Source organism: Sarcophilus harrisii, chromosome 1, assembly GCF_902635505.1.
Source record: "Sarcophilus harrisii chromosome 1, mSarHar1.11, whole genome shotgun sequence".
Taxonomy (NCBI): Eukaryota; Metazoa; Chordata; class Mammalia; order Dasyuromorphia; family Dasyuridae; genus Sarcophilus; species Sarcophilus harrisii.
The window spans coordinates 128,459,983-128,486,290 of NC_045426.1; the positions used below are offsets into that span (position 1 = coordinate 128,459,983).

Consider the following 26,308-nt stretch of genomic DNA (forward strand, 5'->3'; position numbering starts at 1 on the left):
AATAAAAAAAAAAAATTCTACATTAGCGTTAATGACCTTCATCTAGCTCACAATGCTGAAGAAATCAGCTGCTTTTATACTTGACATATTATCCCCAAAAGTCAAATTTACTTCATCTATTAAACTTGTTGAATGAAAACAATGTACATTGCATTTTACATTTACATTTACATTTACATTTTAAGTGTCTGATAAAAGAAACTCTTGAAATCATTCTGACAAAATATGTAAAGATGTCTGAGAAGCAATTACTTAAGCTGATGGAGGTGGAGGTAAGCAGAACCAGGAAAAGCACATAACTACAACAATGTAAATAATTTTTAAAATGAAATAAAAGTGTAATTATAATAATCAAACCTGGCCCTGGAAAAAAGTTGAGTAATGCACTTCCCATTCTTTTTTGCACACCGTGGGTGTATAATATTGCAAAAGATGAAGAATTTAGTTGATGTATTAGTTGGCTGGGCTAACTTGTTTTTCATATTTTCTTATTCTCTCTTATAAGGGATGACTTGCTGAGTACAGGAGGGGAGATGGATATTTACAGAAAATGTAAAAATATTTATCAGTAAGTTCTTTAAAAACATAGAATGGAAGCTGGTGATACTTTGTAATGGAAAGACTCTCTTTATCTGAATAAATTGTTTTTAAAAACCCAAAGGAGTATGGCATATACAAAATCATTTACAATGCCTGCCCTCTGTCTTTTTTGTTTTGCTTAGTTGTTTACAGGGATTTTATTTTCTCTATTTTATTTAAATAAAATTTATTATCAATGAAAAGAATGGGAAAAAAAGTGTTATAAGTTATAATGAAGAAAACATCATATTGCTAATTCAAATAATGTGTTTTCCTTAAGTAACTTACCCCATAATTCGAGAGAAGTAAATGCAGATACCATTGTGTTTGCCAGAATATACCATCTCTGGCCCAGTCATACAACCAACATTTGTAGTAGACTGAGACACTTGGCTTCCAGTAACATACATTGGTGTTGACATGGCAGGAGAATGCACACCTAGGATATACATAAATCCTTTTAAAGTTTGCAAACCTTTAATGATGAATGTTTTCCCTTGTGTTCACGACACAATTAGACATTTGCTTTGGTTTTCCTTAATAACTAACTCAAGTCCTAATGTCATGAGAAGCTAATGGCTTCACTTTTCTCTCAGTCTAGAACGTGATTAATTAAGAGCCGTTTCAGAATTTGTTAACCCTAGCACACAAATAAGGGATTTGCCACAAATAGCACCAAAAGCATTCTATCAAATTGATCCCCTTCATTGCCCTGTGGTAATGGTAGCTGTGATGTCCCTTTTACCAACTAGTCTATTTTAATTCATTTCCTGAATATATGAAAATTAAATTACAGTAATAAAAGAGTCTTGAGAAAGAGAACTTTCACTGCTAATGTCTATGAAGGAGAAAAAAAATGTAAAATATTAACAAAAGAATCTTCAGTTCAGCTTGATTTTAAGTCTAAACAAGATAAAGTAAAATACCTGGAGATGGTGTTCCTAAGAAGGATGGATTAGGATATGGACTACTGACAGGCATAGGGGAACCTAAAAATAAAAATCAGAACATAATTGTAAAGGAATATAAAAATCTTTTGAAATAGATTCTATAAAGGATAAAGTGCTCCTCAAGCCCAAAGGGCCTGTGAGTACCATATCCTTACTGACAGAAAGGACTGAGCCCAGGGAAGCTGAATACTCCCCATGGGATCTATCAGAGACGAAAATAATTCACCAACATTATTCAGCTTTCTCAGAATTCTCACTTTTCTGGAATACTAATGTAAAGTTTTAGTTGTCAGGGAACCATATTTTTGTAAATGATGCCAATATTTTATGAAATTTACGATACAAAGTGACAACAGATATGTATATTCTGTAAAAAACAAGCAATAATTGAGACAAAATTGTCTCAATTATTGATTGTTTTTTCAATTATTGTCTCAATCTGCCAGCTAAGTGGCGCAGTAGATAGAGCACCAGACCTGAAGTCAGGAAGACCTGAGTTCAAATCCAGTCTCAGACACTTAACTTTCTAACTGTGTGACCCTGACCCTGGGCAAGTCAATTAACCCCAATTGCCTCAGCCCAAAAAAAAAAAAAAAAAAAAGACAGAACTGTGTTTTCAATGTTTAAAAAACACTATGGAAAAAGTTACAAAGTTTACCAAAATCAAACAAAAACTGAAATAGTTTTATTCCAATAATTCATACTCACTAGGATAAACAGGAGACCCCAAGATGGGTCCGACATTACTTGGAGGGGGAAGAGCTGATGGAAATCGCATTTGTGCTTCTCCACCATACCTGTTTTAATAGACAAATCCTGAATTACTTCATTAAACATATATGCTGTTTAGAAGCCATGTTAGATTCAAAATATTTAAGAGGCAAAAAGTACTATATGTACTAAATGTACTTATAATCTAATGTAATTATATCAACTATATGCTCATTACAGACTTCTATTCAAAATAGCATCTTAATTTCTACATAAGGCTGACTTTTGCTTTTATTTCTAAAATCATAATGTAATCTTTCTAAAGATAATATCTTCAGAGAAAATAACTATAGGAACGAATAATTTTTCTGAACTATTAAAAGTCCTTCACTGTCACTAAAATTTGGCTTACCAGAGTGTAAATAGTATAAAATAGTAGAAGTTTTAAGAATTGAAAAGAAATTATTTCAACTTCTACTTGAAGTATGAATCCCCAATATAATGATTAAAAAGTAAGCATTAAGTGTCCAAATGATGACTTTAGGGTAGAGAGAAAAAAATTCCTATTATTCTAATTTCAAAAGCAGCCCATTAATTTTTGGATGTCTAATTGTCTAATCACACACATCAAACACATGCTTTCTCTCTCTCTCCCTCTCTCTGAAGTAAAATCCATTTCTTTGTAGTTTCTAGTCAGTGTTCTCAGAAATCAAGCAGAATCAATTTAATTTAATTTAATTTAAATTAATTTAATAAAATTAAATTAAAATTTAATTTTTTAACATTTTTATTGGGAGTTTAATCTCAAGGTTAATCAAAAAAAATAAAAGTAATGGGAATTAGGATAGGAATAGCATTAATCAATCTAGCCCCTTTCAATTAAAAATGAGGAAACTTCCAGAGAAGTCAAATAACTTGCTCATTGTCATCCCACTGGTAAATGGAAAGATCTGGTTTCAAACTGAATCCTTTGATTTTAAAGTCTATGAAGTTATTTGTCTTAATGGAACCTGTAATTTGTAACAGATTTAATAAACTAAATTCACAAAATGTCACCAGAACATTAAGAAATAAAAGAGGGAGAAAATGGAGAGGCAAAAAAAGAGTAGGATAAAACATGCAGTGGTACTTGAGATTTAGGATAGGATGAGAAAAGGGGTGCACATTACCATTTACTATTTTCATAGGGGTTACATTAATGTGATTTATTTAACTTCAAGGGTCTCTGATCAAGGGCAATTTTGCTCTCTTAACCTCTTACCATCTCTAAAGGAGATGAATGGCACAAATCTCTTTTACAATGTTTACTGATTGACATTCAATTTCATTAACAGTCTAAATTTGAAATTAGGTCTAATGCTGGTCTTTTCCCAAAAATATTTTAATATTAAAAGTTACAATTCCAGGATTCAGAAATACAACTGAAACAATACAGTACAGATGAAACAAACATTTATTTATATACCTGAAAAATGCACGAGTTGCCCAAGCAGATACCTCTCTATCACAGGCAGAAGTGGAACAAGCCAAGATAAGGCAAGTTGCACAAGCCTGGTCCTCCTAAAGGAAATACTAACATCCATAAATTTTGCAAACATTAAAATATTTAAACATTTTAATCCCTCTGACAAAACTGCCTATTTTAAAAACATATCATATAACATTATAGTATAAACTTCTTAGTTTATTAATAGTTCTAATTTATTCCCTAGCTTAATCCAACTTCATTTAAGAACATCTCCCACTTAATATCCTACTCAGAAAGGAATACTGTATTGTGGCATGAGGGCCTCCATAGTATTTAACTTTAAGAGCTGTTTTAATTTATTCTGAGTTATAACTTTATATAACTTTTAAAAGTAATTGGTAGCTTTCTCATTGTGGGTTATTTTTCCCCCAGTGGTAGGGAAAAGTACATTATGTTTTTTATTTTTTAAAAAGTCAAATTAATGAAAAAGAAAAAGTTGTATCTACTATTTAAAATAACAGTAGGACCCTAGTTTGCTACAATATGGGTTAAAGTATATTCATTAAGTCCATCCACAAAAAATATCAGAACAGATCCCAATAAGAACCCTAATATACAGTTCTGTTCCCAAATATCAGTATAGAAAGACAAAATTGGAGGCATAAAAGAAATAAAAAGAAATTATATAAAAATTTATATAAGAAATTATATAAAAAGGTAATGAAACAGGTTATCTTTGTTATTATTCAACATCATAGGTTTCTTAATTTTTTTAATATGAGAAGTTTAAACCAAAGAGGCCTCTTGGATTTATTATTTAATCAGAAATTTCAAGACATATATCTAATAAACACCAAGTAAATAAGTACTTATTAGCTACCTGGATTATATGAAAAATTTAGACCCTCTCCTATGATAGACAAGATACATGGAGTTACAAATATTCACCTGATGTAATTTGAAGAATCTTTCAATATCTTCTCCATCTCCCCCCAAATTACTAACAAGGAGATGCCTTAGTTGATCCACAGGTCTAAGTTTGTGAAACATAAGACTCCCCTAAGGAAAAAAAAAATGAAGAAACTAATGAACGCAAATATCACAACTACAGAGTAATAAACAATGAATCACATAATGTGTCACCACCAAGACAAAGATGCAAATGATACAGAACTCATGCGATTGTAAAACACAAAATTCTCAAACATTCCTAGAGAAGTTATTAATATTGCAACATCAAACATAGTTAGTACTTGATCTATAGAGCCATATATTAAAAAGAAAAATTGCTAAAAATGCTAATGATAACACCGATTATTTTCTGACTAGCTGCTCTTAAGAAAGTCTGAGATAATTATATTTCAAAATACTGAATGATAAAGCATATTTCAGAAAATTGTTATTATCCTTCTAAGATCTCATTTTTGATCTCATATAAATTATGCCATTAAGTTACATAAAAATCCTAATACTCCACTAAGATTTTACTAGAGAAAAATAATTATGATTTTCAAGCCAAGATAATGCTATTATGATAAGTCTACTGTTTCACAGAGATATTTAACTATTTTTTTCTTTACCTTTTTTCATTATTAAAGCTTTTTATTTCCAAAATATATGCGAAATTTAACATTCACCCTTGTAAAACCTTGTGTTGTAAATTTTTTCTCTCCTTCCCTCCCCCTTTCCCTAGAGGACAAGTAATCCAAAAATATGTGGAATTCTTCTATATATATTTTCAAAATTATCATGCTACACACACACACATACACACACACAAAATCAGATCAAAAAGGAAAAAAATGAGAAAGAAAACAAAATGCAAGCAAACAACAAAAGAGTGAAAATGCTATGTTGTGATCCACATTCAATCCCCACAGTACTCTCCCTGGATGCAGATGGCTCTCTCCATCATAAGACCATTGGAACTGGCCTGAATCATCTCATTGTTGAAAAAAGAGTTGACCATCATATAATTTTGATGTTGCCGTGTATAATGATCTCCTAGATCTCATCTCCTATGCTCACTTCACATAGCATCAATACATGCAAGTCTCTCCAAGCCTTTCTGAAATCATCCAGTTGATCTTAACTTTCTTTTAATGAAATGTATATACTTACCTGAGCAGAAAGCAGGACAAATTTCTTTGGGGGTAACATGTGTTGCTGTACAACAACTGGTGAATCTGTTATTGGAATATGATCCTTATTTAAAGGAGTTATTATCTTATCAATTTTCAACTCATCTATTGCAGAGAGAGCCCAAGAATGACCATCAACTCGTGTTGTCATCTATTTAAAAAAAAAAAATCTTTTTTCAGAAGTCACTAAATGGTAAGAGCTTTTAAGAATACCACTTTTCTCTTCTATGAACAGAATTTAATAAACATGATAGCCTTAAAAACACTTTAGACATTATTATTCAACTCCCTATTTTAACAATTTTCAGTGCTTTCCCCAAGTCAATCATATTTCTTATGATCAAAAAGGCAAAGAGAGTATTTTTGGAGCTTCAAAAATCACTTACATTTTATGACATGACTTATGATATGCTCACAATGGGTTCATACTATATACATTCGTCTTAACCGAAAGTACACTCCACTTCTAGATAATGATCAATTCAGACAGCTATAGAGCCTTAATTTTATATCTATATTTGACTTCTATGCAAATTTCTATTTCTGAATTACCACTAAAAAGTTCTTGTTCATAATAAATTTATCCATTTCTTCTTTCTCCTTCAAGAAATATTCATAAAATAATATTTCTATTTCTAAAGCTTCTATCTTAGATTGGGCTCTTATCACTATTTCCCCAGATTATTGCAACTGCTATAGGGTCCCACTCCACTACAAGCTATTCTCCAAAAAATTGCTAAAACGATTTTCCTTAAGTGCGGATCTGATCATGTCACTTTTCTGATCAATTAACTCCAGAGGTTCCCTGTCTGAGAAGATCAAATATACTTTATTTTTAGCTTTTTAAGTTTTTCATGGCCTTGCCCCAACCAAATTTTCTTGCTTCATAATGCATTACATCCTTTCATACATGTGATGTAATACATGTAAAGTGGTCTTCTCTGCTCCTCTCACAACCTTCCATCAAATCCTTAGTTTTTTCACAGGGTGTCACTAAAACCTAGAGTATACTCTCTCCACCCCCTGGCCTCCCTTCTCTCCCCTTCACACAAACTTTAAATACCACTTTCCTAATCCCTTCAGATGTCTAGAGCCCTAGCTCCCCATCTACCTTGTATTTATTCCCTTAACAGAATGACAGAATGGAAACTTGAAAAAATTCTTTGACTGTGTATCATCAGTGTATAACACACAATAGTTGCTTAACTAAATCTTAATAATTAATGGGACCTTATACTTAGGAAATGCAAGAGGACACTAAAGATCTTCTAGTATGAAACCCTAATGCCATATATGAGGAAACTAAAGCCCAGAATGGTTACAGTTTAATCTATGCCAAAATCCAGTGGTGTTCAATTTAGGCAAGACATTTTAGGTAATCCTAAAACAATTTAAACCACAGAAATTGTCTCCTGAAAGAAAGATTGACCACAAAATAGTGAGTCTTCCCAGAGACAAAAAAGAAAATTTACTAAGAAACAAAAGTATTTCTAGGAGAAATCTGGGATTAAATGCAGGATATTTTGACCTAGCTTCATGAATATCATATAAAATTTTTAAAAACTCAATTTATATAAAATTCACTGCAAAAACAGCATTGATAATGATTTGCAAAGAACTGTTAGAGTAAATGAACATTGTTCAATTTAATTTTCTAACACAATTTCATATTACCAGATAATTGGAAGTAAAACAACAACAACCCAAACTAAAATTTTCCCTTTTCCTTACAGGAATATATTTACATTTTTAAATGCTTGCATTTAAATCTCAGTTGTAATCTTCCAGAGTACTCAGGATTACTTACCTGGGTTTCCATCATTGGCTTTTGGAATGGAAAGGTGTCATGGTTGACACACCACAAAATATCATTATCTTCATTTTCTGAGGCTGCCATCAGTAGAATACCTAAAATGCATACAAGTGACATAAATACAACTATATATACTAAGCCAAATGATATGGGTAACCAGTGTTATTTGTTAATTCAAAAATTAATTAACCTAAAATTCATTTTTTCTATAATTAATCAATGTAAAATTCAAACAAATAATAATTAGTTCAAATTTAATTCAGATTGTCTTAAAGGAAAAAAAATGTATTTAAAAGAATAGCTACTACTTTTTATTGTTCAATATTCAGTATTATGTAAAGTGTTAGGGTAAATCATAAAACAGTGGAAAAACACAAACTGAAAGTACACATTAAATTCCACATTACCTGTATGTGAAAGAACAAATGTTTTTAAAAATAGGTAAACAAAAAATTTAAACTTGCTATTTGGCTTTGGAAAACAGTCAAAGACACATCAAGTACTTCTCTGTACTGAACCCCCTTTCCTCCTTAGCTGACTTTACTGTTGGTGGCTTAATACTGTTGGTATTAGTGGATGATTCCACTGATATCCCTGAAAGCAAATAACTTACACATATATCATTAAGAAAGTCTATCATATATTAACAGAAAAAAAATTGGAAGCTGATTGATAGTATGCAAAACAATGCAAATACAATTTATTCACAAAATATTTCATGTTTAAAAAATTTAATTTGGAGTATAAATTCAAAGTGAGAGATCTTGATTTTTTCATCATTTAATTTTAAAGGAAGTTACTAGAGAAATGCTAAATCTATGTAAAAATTTTAAAGAGTATAATAAATTATTGGTCTGACAACAAATAGGCCTAAGTTATTTGATCAAAATTCATGTGCTTTAATAAAACAAAACTTCCATTTAAAAAACGGAACTTTTAGGATGATTCAGAATAATTTACATTCACCAAGTAATAAAATGTAAAATAGAAAAGTGCTGCCGGAGCCTTAAAGTCAGGAGAATCTGAGTTTATTTGAACTTGAGTTCAAAGAAATCTGGCCTCAGAAATTTAACACTTCCTAGCTGTGTGACCCTAAGCAAGTCACTTAACCCCAGCTGCCTCAGAAAAAAACAAAAAGCAAGAAAAGAAAAGAAAAGTGCCCCTATGAATTTTCCTCAAGAAAGTACACTGACTGTAATATCAAACAATGGTATGAGTGTGCATACGGTGGGGCACTGAAGTAATTCTAATTAAGATTCAATTCTGTCTTGGAATCTATATTATGAAAAAATAAAACAAAAATATCTTCTAGCACTTACCTTTGCTATAGAGGGCTCTATGAACCTTTGATGGTTTTTCCACAGTTGAAGAAGCTGAGAATCCAGGAGGTAAGCGGACATGAACTAGTATCAGTGTACTGGGCCTTGCAAATGGCTGTCTAAATGGGCATGTGCTGAAATATAATCTCACACCTAGACACATGGGAAAATAAGAAAACTGGTCACTGATAATTAAGGAAAAAAAATGCCTGCTAGTGATACACATTCATGACCAAAAGTTTTACTTAGAAATAAAGAACTTTGCTACACACATATAGTTTTAAAATTCACCTGAATTGTCCCACAGGAATAAAAGCGAGTTCAATAAACTGTAGCTATCACAATAAAAAAAAAAAAAAATAACTTTTTTGTGTTTTTAATGGGTAGCGAGTTTAATTGTAGAGATTCTAAAGGTTTAGATAATCCAGCTTTTAACTCTGTCCTTGCTACTAATGAATTACAAAATCTTATAAAATTGACTTTTCCTTTTCAAGTTCTCAGCCTCCCTAAGACTGTTCTTTAGAACCTCTGGTTTCTAATACTTGACCAACACTCTCAGAATAAGGTCTTTCTAGCTACCTATATCTTTATGCACTTGTACCCTGAACAAGTGCTTTTTATTCTATGTACTGATTTTGCACATTATTTTTAAACATAGGTATTGTCTTCTCTGATAGAAGTGACAGGAAAGCAGTTTTGTTTTTGTCTTTGTATTTCCAGTGCCTAACCCAACTCCTGGCACAAAGTAATCATTTAATACTGCTGTGAACTGACTGGTTCTTCCATCTAATCAAAATGAATCTTGAAAAAGAAAGTTCTATTTGAAAGAATACATATGCTTTGTGACTTTTTTTTAGCTTTGTTTATCTTATGGAGAGTTTAGACTAAAGGTTTCTTCTAGGTCTAAACTGAATGGTGGTTTAATGTTAAACAATGATGCATGACAGAAACAGAAAATAAAAGTCTTATTTTTTCATCTGATTACTGAAACATACCTGCATGTGTGATTGCCAGTAATTGACAGTCTATGGATTCTGAATTTTCAATCACTGCTATTTGGACAATTGGCTTAAAAACAGAACGATCTATGGTCCTAAAAAAATAGAAAAACATCTAAATTTTTAAAATATGTCATGGTATCAGGAAATGTGCAGTAAGTTATTATAGGGAAGATTTTTACCATAAAAATTTTAACATAGCTGAACTTATCCCAACCTAACTTCAGATTAACTTCTTAAATGCTAAATAAGGAAATATTTGAAATATTCCCACTAGAAAGGGATATAAAAGGATGTTCACATACCACTTTTATTTAACATAGTATTAAAAGTTCTAGCAATTGCAGCAAAACAGAAAAAGACACTGAGAATTAGCACTGGAAACGAAAAGGTGAAATTATCATTATCTATAAATGATTTCATGGTACAACCAGAAAATATACTGTCTCAACCAAAAAATTACTTCAGCAAGGTCAAAGTAAAACTAATTCACAAATGGCATTCACATTGTTATTTAAAGAGAAAGACTAAGAAAATTTCATAATAAAGAAACCCTATAGGTAGTAACAAAAATTAATGCTTACTTCAGAGTTAAACCAAAATACACACATGATCTCTACATATATATATATATATAAAATCTGCTTATCTTATGGATAACTGTAGTAGGATGAAAAATTAAGTGGGGGAAAAAAGTTGAATTTGATTAATAGTACATCTAACAATATCAAATGTAAACAATTCTTCTCTCCCACCCACACCAAATTCTCACATATATAAAAAAATTAGTATAATTTAGAATAGGAACTCTGACAAGGCACATTTTTTCACATTTTAAATTTTACTTGTTGTGGGAATGCTAAATTTAATGATAAAATATACTGAAGGTATAGTAAACTACAAATCTAATAATAATAATAACATATATATGTGTGTGTATATATATTAAAACTAACTAAAATGAACAAAATAATGGAAGATCTAAACAAATGAAAGAATATCTAATTCTCAGGATTTGGTCAATTAACTTAAATATTTAATGAATCCCAATCAAAACACACAAAAAGGTTTTTTCCGAGTTAAAATGAAATTTCTATTTAAAAAATGAAGTAGGATATCAAAGTGCATACTGAATTGAGGGAAAAAAAAAGTTTAAAAAGGTGTTTCTGTACTTGAAGATTTTGAAACATACTACAAAGTTATTGTCATCAAAACCATCTAGTAAAGAACAAAAAAAGCATTAAATGAAGAGATTAATGAAATACCAGACATCCAGTCACATACAAATGATAAGCAGCTGATAAACTCATAGAATGGTTTTTAAAAAGCTATTACCAAGCAATTTTATATGGTAAATGTTTTAGATCAACATTATACACAATGTATAGTGAACTATATACTTTCATGAATCCCAGTTTGAGCATAAGTTCAAATTAAAAATTTTTTTAAAGGATGGAAAAAACCAGATTAATGTATTTACCTCAATTAGGGAGGGGAGATGATTTTTTTTTTTTGGTATTAAACTAACAGAATTATTAGAAACAAGATCGAAATGCTTATTTTTTTGTAGCTGACCTAAGGTTTCTTGGGTGTAGGGAATTCCTGGGAAACTCCCTGTATTAATGATGTTCTGGGAGGATCTGTTCTACAAAAACTTCGTCCTCTGAGCAACTGAGTACTGAGCAACAAATGAGCTTAGAGTCATATAGACAATGTTCAGTTCATACAATATGAACTGAACAAAGAAAGGTCTTTTTACCCTGATTCCAAGGCTAGAGTTCTATCCACTACACCATACTGATTCTTTAGAAGTGTTCTATTGTATTAAAATAGCAAATTTCTGTGTAACAATTTTTAAAAAGCAAAATAATAAGAAAAATATGTATGGATAATGGAAAAAAAAAGGCAAAGTGCTTATGCCAATTATAGGAAAAAATATATGGGAAAAATATTTATGACAAATAAAGACAATATATAAAGAACTTGAAATAAGAGGCAGTTGAATATGAGCAAAGTTAATTCCTATTCCATGATAAAGTCAAATAAAATGAGAGAATTTTTGAAAAAGAAAGCATAAATTCTTAATAAAAATTTTGGAAAAAATGTTTAATCTCACTATCACAGAGATGAAAATAAACACATTAAGAAAAACTCCTGCATCAAACTGGCAAAAATAATTAAATATTTTAAAAATGCAATGTTGGTGGGGTTGCTAAAAAAAAAAAAAAAAAGTTATACTCGTTCACTATTGGTAGAAATGCAAACAAGCAAAATCTTTTTAGGAAGCAATCTGGGAAAAGCTACAAAAGATGATAAAATGCCTTGACCTAATAATGTCATTATTAAAGAGAACAAGAACAAAAGAACACGTATCACTATAAAGAGATTAACTTCCATAAGAACAACAAACCATACATTCCTAATGTTAGGAAAGAACAAGAAGCAAATTCATAAAACATACCCTGTATGTGCTGCCATGGTGAAGACTCATTATTTATATTACAATCTTTATTACTGACTGAAGAGTAAATAAAAACTTGATTTTTTTCATGGGATTGCTAAATTTCTTCTATAGTAGGGGAGAGACTCCATCTTAGCAAATTCTTTTAAGAGCTGGAATATGTAGCCAACATTCTTTCAGAAATGGAAGCGTAATCCAATTTTAATTCATGAATTTTTTAATTAGAAAGACATTACTCAATCTGATTTATTGATCTTGATAAATTACTAGGACAGGCAGATATACCTGGAACTGAAGTACTTAATATTACTTTTTTCAATTACCTTGCAATGTTTCCAGCAGCACAAACTATAGCATTCTGTGAAACAGAAGCAACTCTGCTTAGTCCTTTTCCATCTTGGCCCAAATCATAAACCTGTAATTAAATAATTATGCTCAAATAATTTCCTCCTCCAAAGAAAAAGAAAAAAAAGGCATATAGATGTGTGCGAACACACACACACACACACAAACACACATGCATTTCTAAGCTTATTTATTTTTCACGTAAGGATGGAAAAAAGTAAAGTAAAGGAATTCTAAGAAATAATTTGGGAATATCTTTTTAAAAAAACAAATGGCTCTAGAAATTCGCCAATATCCTATAAAGGATCCAGTAATTTCTACTAAGGAGAAAGGAAAATTTTTCTTTTATTTTCTCTTAAATGTTAGATATTTTTAGTTACCTGTATCACACCTTTTTCTGAGCGAGTGTATAAGATATTCCTGGAATTGTCAATTGCAATCTGTAAAATGGGATCTAAATTTGAGGGGAAAAAAACACACGCCAGAGATGAACACAAACCATTTAAAACAAGTCCACTTTGCTGTACCAAACCTCTATACCTTGGAGCCTTCTTCCCAATACTGTGTAGCAAAGATTCCAAGCTATTTAAAGGACAGCTTTGCCAAGGTAGCTTTTTAATGAGGTATAAGCTGATGAAATAACAGATGGAAAATGTTTTGGAAAAAAATTCAAGCCCCACATAAACATAAGGTACTGTGTATATTGAGCTTAAGATGACTTGTATTTTTCTTTTTTTATCCATTATCCATGAAGACAGCTGAAAATTTCCATTAATATAGTGATGTACTACACAGAGGTGAATTTCATTTACTTAACATGAAGGTATTTCATATTTCATAAAAAGCTCAGTTCTAAACCAATTTTCTCCTTAAAAAATCTTTCCAGATAATACATGATATGAAATGAATTTTTTACTTGTATGCTCAAGTAATTTACTTAAATTAGTATGTAATTTATTCTTTTGGCAATTTCTTCTGGCCTGTCTATATAGCTTTTGTGTCCCTAACTAAATCCACAATATCTCTGTGTAAAGAATTTCCACAATACTAGCAGCCATGTTAGCAAAAACAATGTAAAATAATACTTTTTCATACAAGGATGAGGATTTGCCAATAAAACATTACTCTTCTAAGTAGAGCTACAACATCTATGACTAAGTTTCTTACCATCTTCTGAGAACGTAAATTGCAGCAAAGATGGAATAAGGAAAGAAAGTGAACTCTTTGAGTGGTTTATCTTTCTGCACCTCTGGCAAAACCAGCCAGCTTCCGCCTAGAAGAAAAAAGATGTCAATGATTACAAAGAACTGTTAAAAACTAAAGCTGTAGAATGTCATTAAAACTTAGCCAAAGAACAGTTGTTTGCTCATATAAGTCACCTTTATTTTTCCCCTGAAATGTTGGTATGGAAATGCTTTTTAATGATTAATTTTTACATTTTCTTGAAAATTTTTAACCAAGCAATAAAGAAAAGGATAAAGAGTTATTAAAAATCCACAACTAATCTAAGAGGTTTATGGATTCATAACTACCTCCATTTTATATGAATTCCTTTAAAAAAGACTCAATCACAGGAGCAGCAAACCTCCCCAGAGGTCTGTGTCTTTGGAAATGGAGGTGAAGAAATTCTTTGTTATGAGAAACGAGGAACACATTCATTACTGCAAAATTTCATAGGGATAAGAGCAGGGAAAGAAGAAAAGAATAACACGTAAATAGAAAAGTATAAACAAAATAAAATCAAGATTGGTTTGATGGGGAAACACTAACAACTGAGGATGGGAATCAGACCACCATATATTCAACCATTTTGAAAAATAATTTAGAATTATTGAAAAAAAAAAAAAAAACTTAAAATTCTCCACAAAGTATTGTGAAAGTCTGTTAATGACTTTATACTTCAAGGAAAGTAAACTAACAATAATAAAAACATACACAAGACATTTTGAGCAAAGCAGAGTTTTTGTGGGGAAAATTGCATATGTGTTCTATACTTTAAAAAATTTTCATCAATCAGTATTATTGAAGGTCAACATGTTGGATATTATAAAAAAGTATTACAATTCTGAACCATTTGATTATGATTATCTTCCATAACTAGTGTGTTTTCTGTGAGGAAATCATACAATGCAATTTAAAAATATAAAAAGCATGAATGATCTGGGTTCTACTTATCACACTAAATGTAGGATCAGTCTTTGTGTCTCCAATTCTTCTTCTGTAAAAATGAAGCATTTAAAAAAAAAAATGAAGCATTTTTCACATATACAATTTTTTTTTGGCTGAGGCAATTGGGGTTAAGTGACTTGCCCAGGATCACACAGCTAGGAAATGTTAAGTGAGGCCAAATTTGAATTCAGGTCCTCCCGACTTCAGGGTTGGTGCTCTACCTATTATACCACCTAGCTGCCCCAGTAGGAGAATTCCTAAGCATTAAAGGGAAAGAAGAGGTAAAAGAGACAATTTTCTAATCAAAAGCTTTAGATAAGACAACATCAATTCTGCTAGTATGAGAAACTGTCAAATGAGTAGAAATATTTAGTATCAAATACCTCTCATAAAAGTTTGGTATCCAAACTATGTAGTAAGTTGACACTATTAATATTAAGGCCCAAAACTATAAGTAGTAAAGATAAATAGTAAAAACATGTAAACCACAAGTTTTTTTTTAAATGCAACAATGTTGTGGAAAGATCAGCATACTGGGACATGTGAATTAACACAACTATTCTGGAAAGCAATTTGGAATTGTGTTAATAAAGTAAAGTAACTAAAATGTTCATATACTTTGATCTATAAATTTCATTGCCAAGCATATACCAAAGTCACTGATAAAAAAAAAAGATTCTATATGCGCCAAACAATTTATAACAGTATTTTTTAACCATAGAAAAGAAGTGAAAACAAAGTGGATATGCCCATTCACTGGAGTATGATTGAACTATGGCACATGAATGTGAAAGTATTATTGTGCTGTAAGACAAACAATGAATAGAGAAAAGCACAAAAAGATCTGCATGAAATGAAACAAAGTGAAATAAGAAGAGGCAAGTAAACAATGTATATAATGACTAGAATACTTTAAGTAGACAGAACCACTGCCCCTCCAAATGTTGCAAATTAAAAAGATTAAATTAGGATTCAAAGAGATGATATGTAGATAGTACTATATCCCCTATATGCACATTCCTTTTAAAGGAGAGGTTGGGGGGAAGTGTCCACAAATAATACATATATTATCATGCACAATTTTTCAATGCACTGATCCACTTTTCCTGATTTTTTTCCTTCTTCCTTAAAGAGCAAAACTTTTTTGCTTGCTTACTTAAACTTACACTTTATACCCAATCTAGCAAAGATATGAGAAAAGGCAGAAAGTGTTAATGTTGGATGAAATTCAGGAAGCCAAGCACACTAAAAACTTATTGGTGAAGCTGAAACTAATCATGCTGGAAATAATTTGAAATTAAAAAAAAGTCACTAAACTGTTTATACCCTCTAATCTGATGAGCATATACCTGATGGAAAGTCAAAGAAAGAAATATCTATATTTAATTGGACTTTTTACAATAACAAAAGTTTGAAACATTGTAGGCTCCCATCAAATTGGAGAACTGAACAAACCGTAGTGTTATCAAGATAAGTGATTTTTCATTAGAAACAGTAAGAGGAAGGAATTCAGAAAAACATGAGAAAACATATCAACCAAGAGAGTTTTTTCATTATTAAAATGGAGATCATAAGTTGTAGGACCATCTGAGAGGTACAGACGATCATCTGTCTATATCTAATGCAATGATTAATATATAAAAAATGCTTTGTAAGCCTTAGAGCTAGAGAGGATTTTAGAGACCATCTACTTAAAGTCTCTACCCCCATTCAAGAAATGAGGAAACCAAAGTCTAGAAAAGTGAAATTACTTGCCCAATTTCTTTTTTTGTTATAATAATATATTTTTATTTTTCAAAATACATGCAAAGATAATTTTCAACATTTACCCTTGCAAAACTTTGTGTTCCAAATCATTTCCCCCTCCCCCTGATAACAAATAATCCAACAAAGGTCAAATATGTGCAATTCTTCTATGCGTATTTCCACATTTATCATGCTGCACAAGAAAAATCAGATCAAAAGAGGAAAAAGGAAAAAAACAAGCAAACAAAAAAGATGAAAATACTATGTTATGATCCACATTCATAAGACTTACTTAAAAAATTTTTTTTCTGTCCAAGATTTTTATCTTTTATGATCCAAAGCAAAATGAAACTTTCTTAAGCACATCTTTCTATATTCTTTCTCTAATATAAAATATTAATTTTAGAACATTTCTCATTTTCATGATTGTTATAATTTTCAAAATAAAATGTCTCCAAAAAGAATCTTATCCTCACCTTCACCAAGAGATTGACAATTATGTCTATTTCCAACAAATTGAATACTTACTTGGTATGCTACTTCATATAAACAGCCATCCTTTCCAGCTAAGAAAATTCTACCATTATCCGTAGAAGTAATAGTCAGAAGATAAGTATTGTCAGTTGGTAGTGAATACAAGGGGTCTGGAAGTAATTGCATTCCACCAGACATACTGTCATTAAGGACTCCAACACCTAGTTTAAATCAAGAAACAATGAAATATTACATAATTCTAAGAAGTATCCACTTTGCTTTTTTGATTTTAAAGCAAATCACATATTGTCACATAAATAAAGGATTTAATTATAGATAGATTTATTATATTATTATATATATTATATTATATATTATTATAATTATAGATAGATAGATTTAACAAATTTTGTAATTTGTACTTAAAAATGTGCTAGGTAGATTAACATTTTTATGGTATTGAATGAGAATTTTTTTATTAAATACTTGATATTCAAGTAAAACAGTATTTAAAGACATTTGAAAAAATCTTTTAAGGACATGCCAGACAAAATCTGAAAAAAATGTGAGATAAGCTAAATGGATGGAAGCACAGAAGTACAACTGTTATATTGGTCATCTAAAATAAACTTCTAAAATGATCCTTTCTTTCAAACGTCTATTTTAATCACAAAATCTTGCCTCTAAAGCAATGGAAATGGACCATAACTTTACCACTAAATTCTGAACAAATCAGCATATTTACATGTTAGGTAGAGAAATTAGGATAGTATTAATACATACTTATAAGGAAATGTTATACTTTTTCCAATTATGTGCTAATGGAGTTAATATTGTAGATTAGGTTCAAATATGAAACAAATAAAATAATTTAATTCAAAATATTTTCATTTAAGACACAGTAAATCTATACACATACCTGTTTGCAAATTAGCATAGCTGAGTCCTAAAATAACTATATCTACAGGGGTGGCCAGAACCAGGAGATGTCTTACATGAGGCTGAAAAATACCTTTTAAGAAAGAGAGAGATTTTTTTTTTAAGGAGGAACAGCATTGGTTTAATTAAAAAAAAAATCATATAGGGCACCTACTTGGTGTATAGTAAATCTCATATTATCTGAATTCAATTAGGTTTGCCTTAAAATATGCATTACTTATAACACACAATGTTTGAATATTATAATAACTTGAGATCACAAATAATCTATCTCATAGAGTTGAAAAGCAAACATTGGGAGAGAATCTTTACCATCACTAACATTCAGAATGAGGATTGTAAATCAAAGATCACAAATACAAAAACATAGCATTTTCTGGTAATTTTAAAACAATTTGTATTTTTAAAAATTAAATTACATTTACCAGGCAGGTATCTGTGGGAAAAGTTACATATAGTAAACATACATTATGATGGGTCCATAAAAATAACTTCAATCCCTAAAATACTGAAGTCTCTCCAGGCCTTTCTGAAATCATCCTCCTGGTCATTTCTTACAGAACAATAATATTCCATAATATTCATATACCACAATTTATTCAGCCATTCTCCAATTGATGGGCATCCACTCAGTTGTTTTTTTTTTTTTTTTTGTGAAGAGCTTAGGGATTTTTCCCCCTTAAAATAAACTCTTTTCAGGTAAATTATAGTTACTTCGATGATAATTAACACCTTGGATAGATGAAGGATATAAGATAAAGTTCTTATGCAGTTATTTTCTTATTTGTTCCCAACTATAAAGGAATTTGGAAGGAAGATCACTTAAATGACATTAAGTAAAATGACTGAAGATTTTATGAATCTCATCTCAAGACCAGGCATCAAAATACTTTGAAAAATGTAGCCACTAGAAACAATGGTACATTTAACAATTTTTTTTTTTTTTTTACATATGGAAGCAGAAATCCAAAATACTGCCACTTCCAGTTTAAATGAAAACTTTTAGATATCATAATGAAAAAGGAACCAATTTAAAACATTTCAGATAAAAAAAAAGTTACTGGTTAAAATTTATAAAGTTTTTTTCACTTGTATTGAAGAAGTCTTATGTCTAAATTATTTTAATTATCAGTGTAATCTAAGAACAAGGATTTAAAACAAAATCCAGCTCACTTAAAAACATTAATATACAGATTCTAACCATCTGAAGTCATAACACACACACACTTTCTCTCTCTCTCTCTCATCATCATATTCTGTTTTCTTACCAGGTTTTGGCTTGACAAGACCCACAGCAAGAATAGTTTCACTAAGTCCATCAAAGTAAGCAAGGTCCCCTCTGCCAAGAGTTGAAAGAAAAGTCATGTAGGTATGAATAACAAAACTCTTTCAATATTCAAATGGTTTACCAAGTAGATCTTTAATTGCTAATTTTATTAATTACAAAAATCAGAGTAACATTAATATTTATAGCAATAGGCAGCTAGATGGTACAGTCAAGTATCTACAAGATTGAGCTTTCTGAGTTTCCACATGGTCTGAGACCATACTGAGTTACTTATCCCTATTCCCTCATTTGGAAATGGCAAACAACACCAGTATCTATGCCAAATTCTAACTGGAAACACAATCAAACACAACCACAAAATTATACTGACCAACAAAATGAACAGGCATCTGTGAATTTCCAACTTGTATTTAAAAGTAAAAATCTTGCATTAGGCTTCTGCAAAGTACATTGTTTCAAATAACAATCTATAATAATAATATAACAATCTATAATAACAATCTTGTATAGTTTCCTCATGATTCAGGTCAGTTCCAATAGACTTGTAACGGAGTGAGCCATCTGCACCCAGAGAGACCTGTGGGAGCTGAATGTGGATCACAACAGTGTTTTTATTGTTTTTTGGTTGTTACTTGCTTGATTTTTGTTTTCCTTTTTTTGTGCAGCATAAGTGTGAAAATATGTATAGAAGAACTGCACATATTTAACATATATTGGATTACTTGCTGTATGTCCGAGAGAGAAGATGAGGGGAAGAGAGAAAAAAAATTGGAACACAAGGTTTTACAAAGGTAAAGGTTGAAAATTATCTATGCATGTGCTTTGAAAATAAAAAGCTTAAGAAATAGTTTCCAAAGAAATGTTTTCACATATTACATTTAAATACCCATAGGAAAACATTAGAAAAACATACACTACAGAAAAATAATATTTGTGGATATATTAGTCACCAGTGTTCCAGATTGGCTAAGTTAGAATGTGAGAGTGTTGTAAATGGCAGGGTAAGAGATGGAGGGAAAGAAAGAAGAAACGGTAAAGTCTGATGACATTAAATGTCAGTCATGATACATGTCAGTAGCACACAAGGTAGGACCATGTCTTTGGCGTTTACCCCACCAATTAGCACTACAGTGAACTTAAAAACTTCCATATTCATCCAACTCCGTAGCTAAAGATTAACACTGGATTGAGCTTAATCTACCAACAATAAAAGGGTGAAAATCCAAGAAATCACTTATAAATTATATATTTACATTGAACATGAAATATTTCCAAGGTTCCATATCATAATTTCAAATGTTCTGCCTATATGAAATCAGTCTTTTCCATTTCTTCAAGGTGAAACCATATTCAAATTATGCTTTTTTTAGTGCCTAGTTTTTGTTCCTCGATTTCCTTCATTTTTAATGAGGGAATTGATTTATAGCATTAAGTAAGGTCCTTGTTAAACCTTTTAAATTCTATGATTATGTCAAAATTAACTAAAGGTAAACTATTTTTTATTACAATGTAATATGATAGGGGCAGCTAGGTTTTACAGTGGATAGAGCACCAGTCCTGAAGTCAGGAGGACCTGAGTTCAAATGCTGGTCCCAGACACTTAATACTTCCTAGCTGTGTGCAAGTCATTTAACTCCAATTGCCTCAGCAAAAAACCCCCAATGTGGTATTATAACTAGATAATAAACTGAGTCAGGATTCTATTTTCTGTGCCTAGGAATGACACAAAAGTAACAACATGGTTAGCTACCTTTACAATAACTTAAAATTGTAAAGATTTCTAACCTGTAAAGTGATTATTAAAATACTATAGAAATACTGATTAAACAAGAAGCCCCAATGCATAAGAAAATTTAGACATAGCACATAAATTCTAGTTTACTACAGATTTTACATATAAATACAATCATCTTGTTTGTCTTAGAATTTAGAAGACCTATCTGGGAATGAACTGGATAGCTTGATCTGTTAAAAAAGACAGCTGCTGGACATAGTATGAATGGATGCCTGAATGGAAAACCAAAGAGTAAGTTTTTCAAAAGGAGCTTCTTAACTTCTTTAATAGATTATTAGAAATAGTCTGGAAAATATTGCACTTAAAGAACAGAAATACATCGTAGGTATTAAATTCCTAGTTTCAAGGTCATAGAAATATCATTTTTCTTATATATTTAAAACATACATACCCATCTTCATAGTTCCACATAAATATATCACTGTCAATAGTGAGCCATGCCCTTCCGATTTCAGGGAATACCCCCATCATACAGTTACATTGCATATCTGAACCATTTAGATTAAGGTTTAAATGTTTTGATCTCAGCTCATTTCTGTTTTAGAAATCTTAAAAAGTTATTTAAATAAGTTATAACATCTCCATGTCCCATGCAGAATAACTTATGAAGTATTGGTAGATTTCATCTTCAATCAAGAATCACAATTCTTAAAAAAGAAAAAAAATTTGTTATCCTGCAGAGCAAGCAACATATGATATATCTACTTTGTGATAATCTAATTTTGTTAACTACCTAATAAACAATATTAACTAAAAATGTATAGAATTTTACCATGAAAGCTTAATATAAGAAAAACTGTTCATGAAAAAAAGGAGACAAAAATGATATACAAATAGGTAGTAATTAATACAGATAATGAATCTGCTTGTATTGGTGGTGTTATTTTAATTTGTACTGCATATTTCCTTTGGGCTGTAACTAACTACCATATTTTAAAAGAATTATGACTGAAAAATTAAAATAACTGCAACTACTTGTTGTAGATTTGTTGTTCACACTAGTCGTATACAACTACGTATGGCATTTGGAAGTCAAAGTGTCAATTTCATAAAGAGGTAGAACAGATGAGTAGAAAGAACATTCAACTTGTAATCAGAAAGAATTATCAGTCCAAACAATGTTACTAGCTGTGTAACCACAGTTTAAGTAATTAATCTCAGAGTCTGTAGTTCCTTTTCTGTAAAACAAAGGTAATAAAGATGCTAAAATCGTTTTAAGTCATTATAAGTAGGAACACATAAACACAAGAAATTTATATATGTGCGTGTAAGTCATTATAAGTAGGAACACATAAACACAAGAAATTTATATATATATATATATATATATATATATATATATATATATATATATCAACACACACACACACACACATACACATAAATGGGACTAGGGAATGTAAAAATGAGATCCATAAGATCTCATAAAAAATTCAAGCACTTTAATTGTGTTAAATGCAAATGTAAAATTTGAGATGAGCTAAAATGTGAGAAAATAAAACACAATAAAATGTTATTTTAGGCACTTCAGAAGAAGTGAGATTTGAGACTGGATATTTTGGAAGAAATAAATCTTGCAAACTTTTCTATTTATGTTCTATTTTTAGTCCATTTTTATTTCCTTTCCATTACCTGACTAATACTGTCAATGTTTCAGAATATAAATTCCTTTTCCCTTTTAAATATCCAATTAAGTTTTAAATTACTTGTTGCTTAATTCCTCAATCTGTTTATCAAAGGCTGTACACATACAAACACACACATACATACATACACACACCTCTCTCATAAAAAATAACAAGCCAAATGATAAATCATCTATATTACAGAAAAAATGATACACATGTACCCCATTTTTCAAAATTAAACTTTAGGAAATCTTCTAAACATGTTCTTCATTATCCTACCCAATAAAGTTATCCTCCAGAAATCCAAGAGACACCCCACTCTTGGCATCTCCCCCATTTCCTGTAACAGGAAAGAAAATCAGTTATTTTTAAAGAACTGAATCCAAGAATAACTATGCTTAAACAAGAGCATACTAATTTACAAAAGAACTAAATTAGGGGTTTATATTACAATTATATTACAAAATCATTTACTACAGATTTCTTCAAATAGTGATCTCTCACAAATGTCAACTAATAAATTTTAGATTACACAATTTACAAAATCTCAATTCATCATAATTTTTTTAGGAATTCATTTTTTGTACATGACATACAGCATTGACTTTTGAGCATAACTAGCCTAATTCTATGATTAAAAACTAAATAAAAAAAAATGAATATAATCTACATAAAAAGTTCTGAATTCTCTCACACACACATGTGCGTGCCTACATACAAACCACCACAAAATAAATAAATATAGGATACGGCCAAATTGTTCAACTAGCTCAGGAGGGAGAGGAACTCTTCGAATGGAACTGATCTCTGGAAGATTGGGTACTGAGAGCAAACCAGGTCCTTGTAGAGGATAATCCATGTCTGACATGCCTGAAACTGTGGGACTACCTACAAAAAAGAAAATAATTTGTTCAAAATAAGCAGTAAAAGATAATTTGGGGCATTATTTTTTTTTTTTAATTATGGTCTCTAGTGGCTCATAGGGGTAGCAAGACTAGGTTATTTTCCTGAAGTCTTGCTTATCTTATATAATAAGTCAATGGTATTAATAAAATACCTAGCTAGGTCTAAAATCAGGAAGTTAAAACTATCAGAAGCTTTCCTGACAAAACGCATTACTTGCCTATGTTTATGTTCTAAAATTATTTATGAAATACCAAAGTATGATTATATTTTGTTTGCATTGTTCTTATTATCTCCTCAAATATATGATAAACTCTTCAGTGAAAAGAACTATGTGGTTTTGGATGCTTTGGGATTCTCAAACAAAACATATTATAGAGATAAAATTTAGTATTTTTAAAAAATTAACTTCATTTTTTCCTCAGAACATGTCATTCTTTTGCAATAGAGATATCTCAACATATACATAAGCATAAGCAAATCGATATAGAGGGAGAGGATTTATACCTAAAAATATTTATAATTATATAAAACTATGTGCTGTATGAGATGAGCAGAATTAAAAGAACAATTTATACAATATCAACAAAATCATAAAGAAAACAACTTTAAAAGACTTAAGAACTCGATATGACAGAAAGATTCCAGAAGACAAACATGAAGGACTGAGGGGCTATCTTTTGACAGAGAAGTGATAGACTGATGTATTAATTGAGACATATATTTTTTGTACATGGACATTAATTTGTTTTACTTGATAATACTTATTTGATACAATTAATTTTCTGGGGTTTTTTCCCCCCTAGAAGAGAGTAGAATCAGGAGAATATTGGGTAATGACAGTAATATAAAAAAATAAAGAGTGTCAATTAAATATTTTAAAATACAAAAGACTGAAAATTGTTCACAAGGGGACAAAGCAGGGTGGTGTTGAAAATGCATTCAATTTAACACATGATTTTAAAGAAGTATTATGTAATTGATTCATGGCATCACATACAATTCTTTCTTCTGTTCTTTATTTTGAAATGTTCACATTTGTTCAATTCATAACAAATAATTTTAAAAATTTTAAAAAACATTTTAAAAATTTTAAAAAACATTAAAAATAAGATACTCCTCCATAATACTGCGACTATTAGGTTAATGATAACACTCATACAAGCCAATTGGTAAATGCTGGATAATAGCTTGCAAACTGCTTTACAATTTTGGAACCCAAAATAAAGGAAGAGAAGCATCTATAAAAGAGGCAATTCTTTGTGGGAACACGGTATTAAGTGTCAATCTTCTGTAACACTTTAAGTCTAGAAGTTTAGACATAAAACTCCCCCCAAAATAGGAATAAGGAGTAAAGATTTCAAACTTCTTTGCCATGTAGCTTACATAATTTCCCATTACCTGTTTGTCATTTGCCATGTCTTCCCTCAGTAACTCCCACAAGTTATTATCCATTAGCCATGCCAATCCCTCTGCATTTCCACCTCAGAATCATTTATCATCCTTCAATGCTTGATTCCTATCAGCTCCTTGAAGTCTTCCCCAAACTGCTCAGAATGCTCTTTCCTGCCTCAGATTACCCTGCATTTTTTACTTTTCTGTGTACACCATTATAATTCCTAAATGGAAGATAACTTGATCCAAAGACTTTTTTTTTTGCCTAGCATAGGGTCCTACATTTAATAGGTACTTCAGAAACGTTTGCCAAATCCGATGACCGGATCTATGCATCAAAAAAATAATTTTGGCAGGAATATAAAGGCTGGAATTGAAAGTTTAAATAGAAACTATTCTACAGAACATTAGAATTGAGAAGGATTTCTGAAGGGAATTAGTTTCCCTCTAGTACAAGACCACTAGCTCTTCTCCCAAACTCAATATGCGCAATGGGCTAGCTTCTGAATTTTAAAAATCTTTCTCTCCTTTCAAGACTCACTTAAGATGCTTCCTCCCATCTTCCTTTCTTGCCTCCTACAGCTGAAAATGTCCCTTCTAAGTCCTTTCCTTACGCCACTATATATCACACCCCACTTTGCATTTACGCATCTTCATATCCGTATACTCCAGAAGTAAGCTCCTCGAGGGCTACTTTACGTAGTAAGAGCTTCATAAATATTGAAATGGATTTACGTCACAAGGTAGGGGTATAGAGCTGGAAGCGTTAAAAGGAGGGGTCGGAGAGCGGGGGAAAGGAAAGCAAACGCGTCTCACTTGGGGCCGGCACCATGAGCAGCTCCGACAGGTCGGGATAGAGGCGGTCATCCTGCACTTGGCGGTCGATGAGCCGCCCTGCGTTCTCCAGAGCCTCCTGTAGGGCCGCGACCGCCGAAGGGGTGACCGCCGCGGCCGCTGGGCTAACGAGCGAGGACGGCATCGCCAGCGACCCGTCCGGCACCAGCGTGGCCGCCGTCACAGACCTGGCGAGAAAAGTCTGCAGAAAACGTGAAAAGAAAGAGAGGAAAGCGAGAGGAAAGCCCAGAAGAGGTGTGCAGCCCAGAGGCGCTGATCAAAAGCGCGCCGCGGCGCCCGATAGTGACGCATTTCTGGTTCCTTCGTCCCGCCTCTTGCAGCTTCCGTTGCC

At 31.3% G+C, this 26,308-nt stretch overlaps 1 protein-coding gene across 2 annotated transcripts in view; it reads right to left on the reverse strand.

Annotated features, from left to right (window-relative positions):
* The window catches only part of NUP155 (nucleoporin 155), a 44,257-nt gene extending 18,156 nt beyond the window's left edge, over window positions 1-26,101 (reverse strand). For both annotated transcript variants that reach the window (XM_023496128.2, XM_012541427.3), the window contains exons 1-18: window positions 25,939-26,101; window positions 23,575-23,712; window positions 21,588-21,684; window positions 19,382-19,452; window positions 18,094-18,186; window positions 17,229-17,395; window positions 13,953-14,058; window positions 13,166-13,239; window positions 12,764-12,855; window positions 9,977-10,074; window positions 8,982-9,134; window positions 7,657-7,757; window positions 5,830-6,000; window positions 4,657-4,767; window positions 3,706-3,800; window positions 2,238-2,326; window positions 1,506-1,568; window positions 868-1,018 (exon numbers count right to left, since the gene is read on the reverse strand). In XM_023496128.2, coding sequence (XP_023351896.1) covers window positions 868-1,018; window positions 1,506-1,568; window positions 2,238-2,326; window positions 3,706-3,800; window positions 4,657-4,767; window positions 5,830-6,000; window positions 7,657-7,757; window positions 8,982-9,134; window positions 9,977-10,074; window positions 12,764-12,855; window positions 13,166-13,239; window positions 13,953-14,058; window positions 17,229-17,395; window positions 18,094-18,186; window positions 19,382-19,452; window positions 21,588-21,684; window positions 23,575-23,712; window positions 25,939-26,101 — 2,033 coding nt within the window. The remainder of the gene's footprint in view (window positions 1-867; window positions 1,019-1,505; window positions 1,569-2,237; window positions 2,327-3,705; window positions 3,801-4,656; window positions 4,768-5,829; window positions 6,001-7,656; window positions 7,758-8,981; window positions 9,135-9,976; window positions 10,075-12,763; window positions 12,856-13,165; window positions 13,240-13,952; window positions 14,059-17,228; window positions 17,396-18,093; window positions 18,187-19,381; window positions 19,453-21,587; window positions 21,685-23,574; window positions 23,713-25,938) is intronic.
* Between the last annotated feature and the right edge of the window lie 207 nt (window positions 26,102-26,308).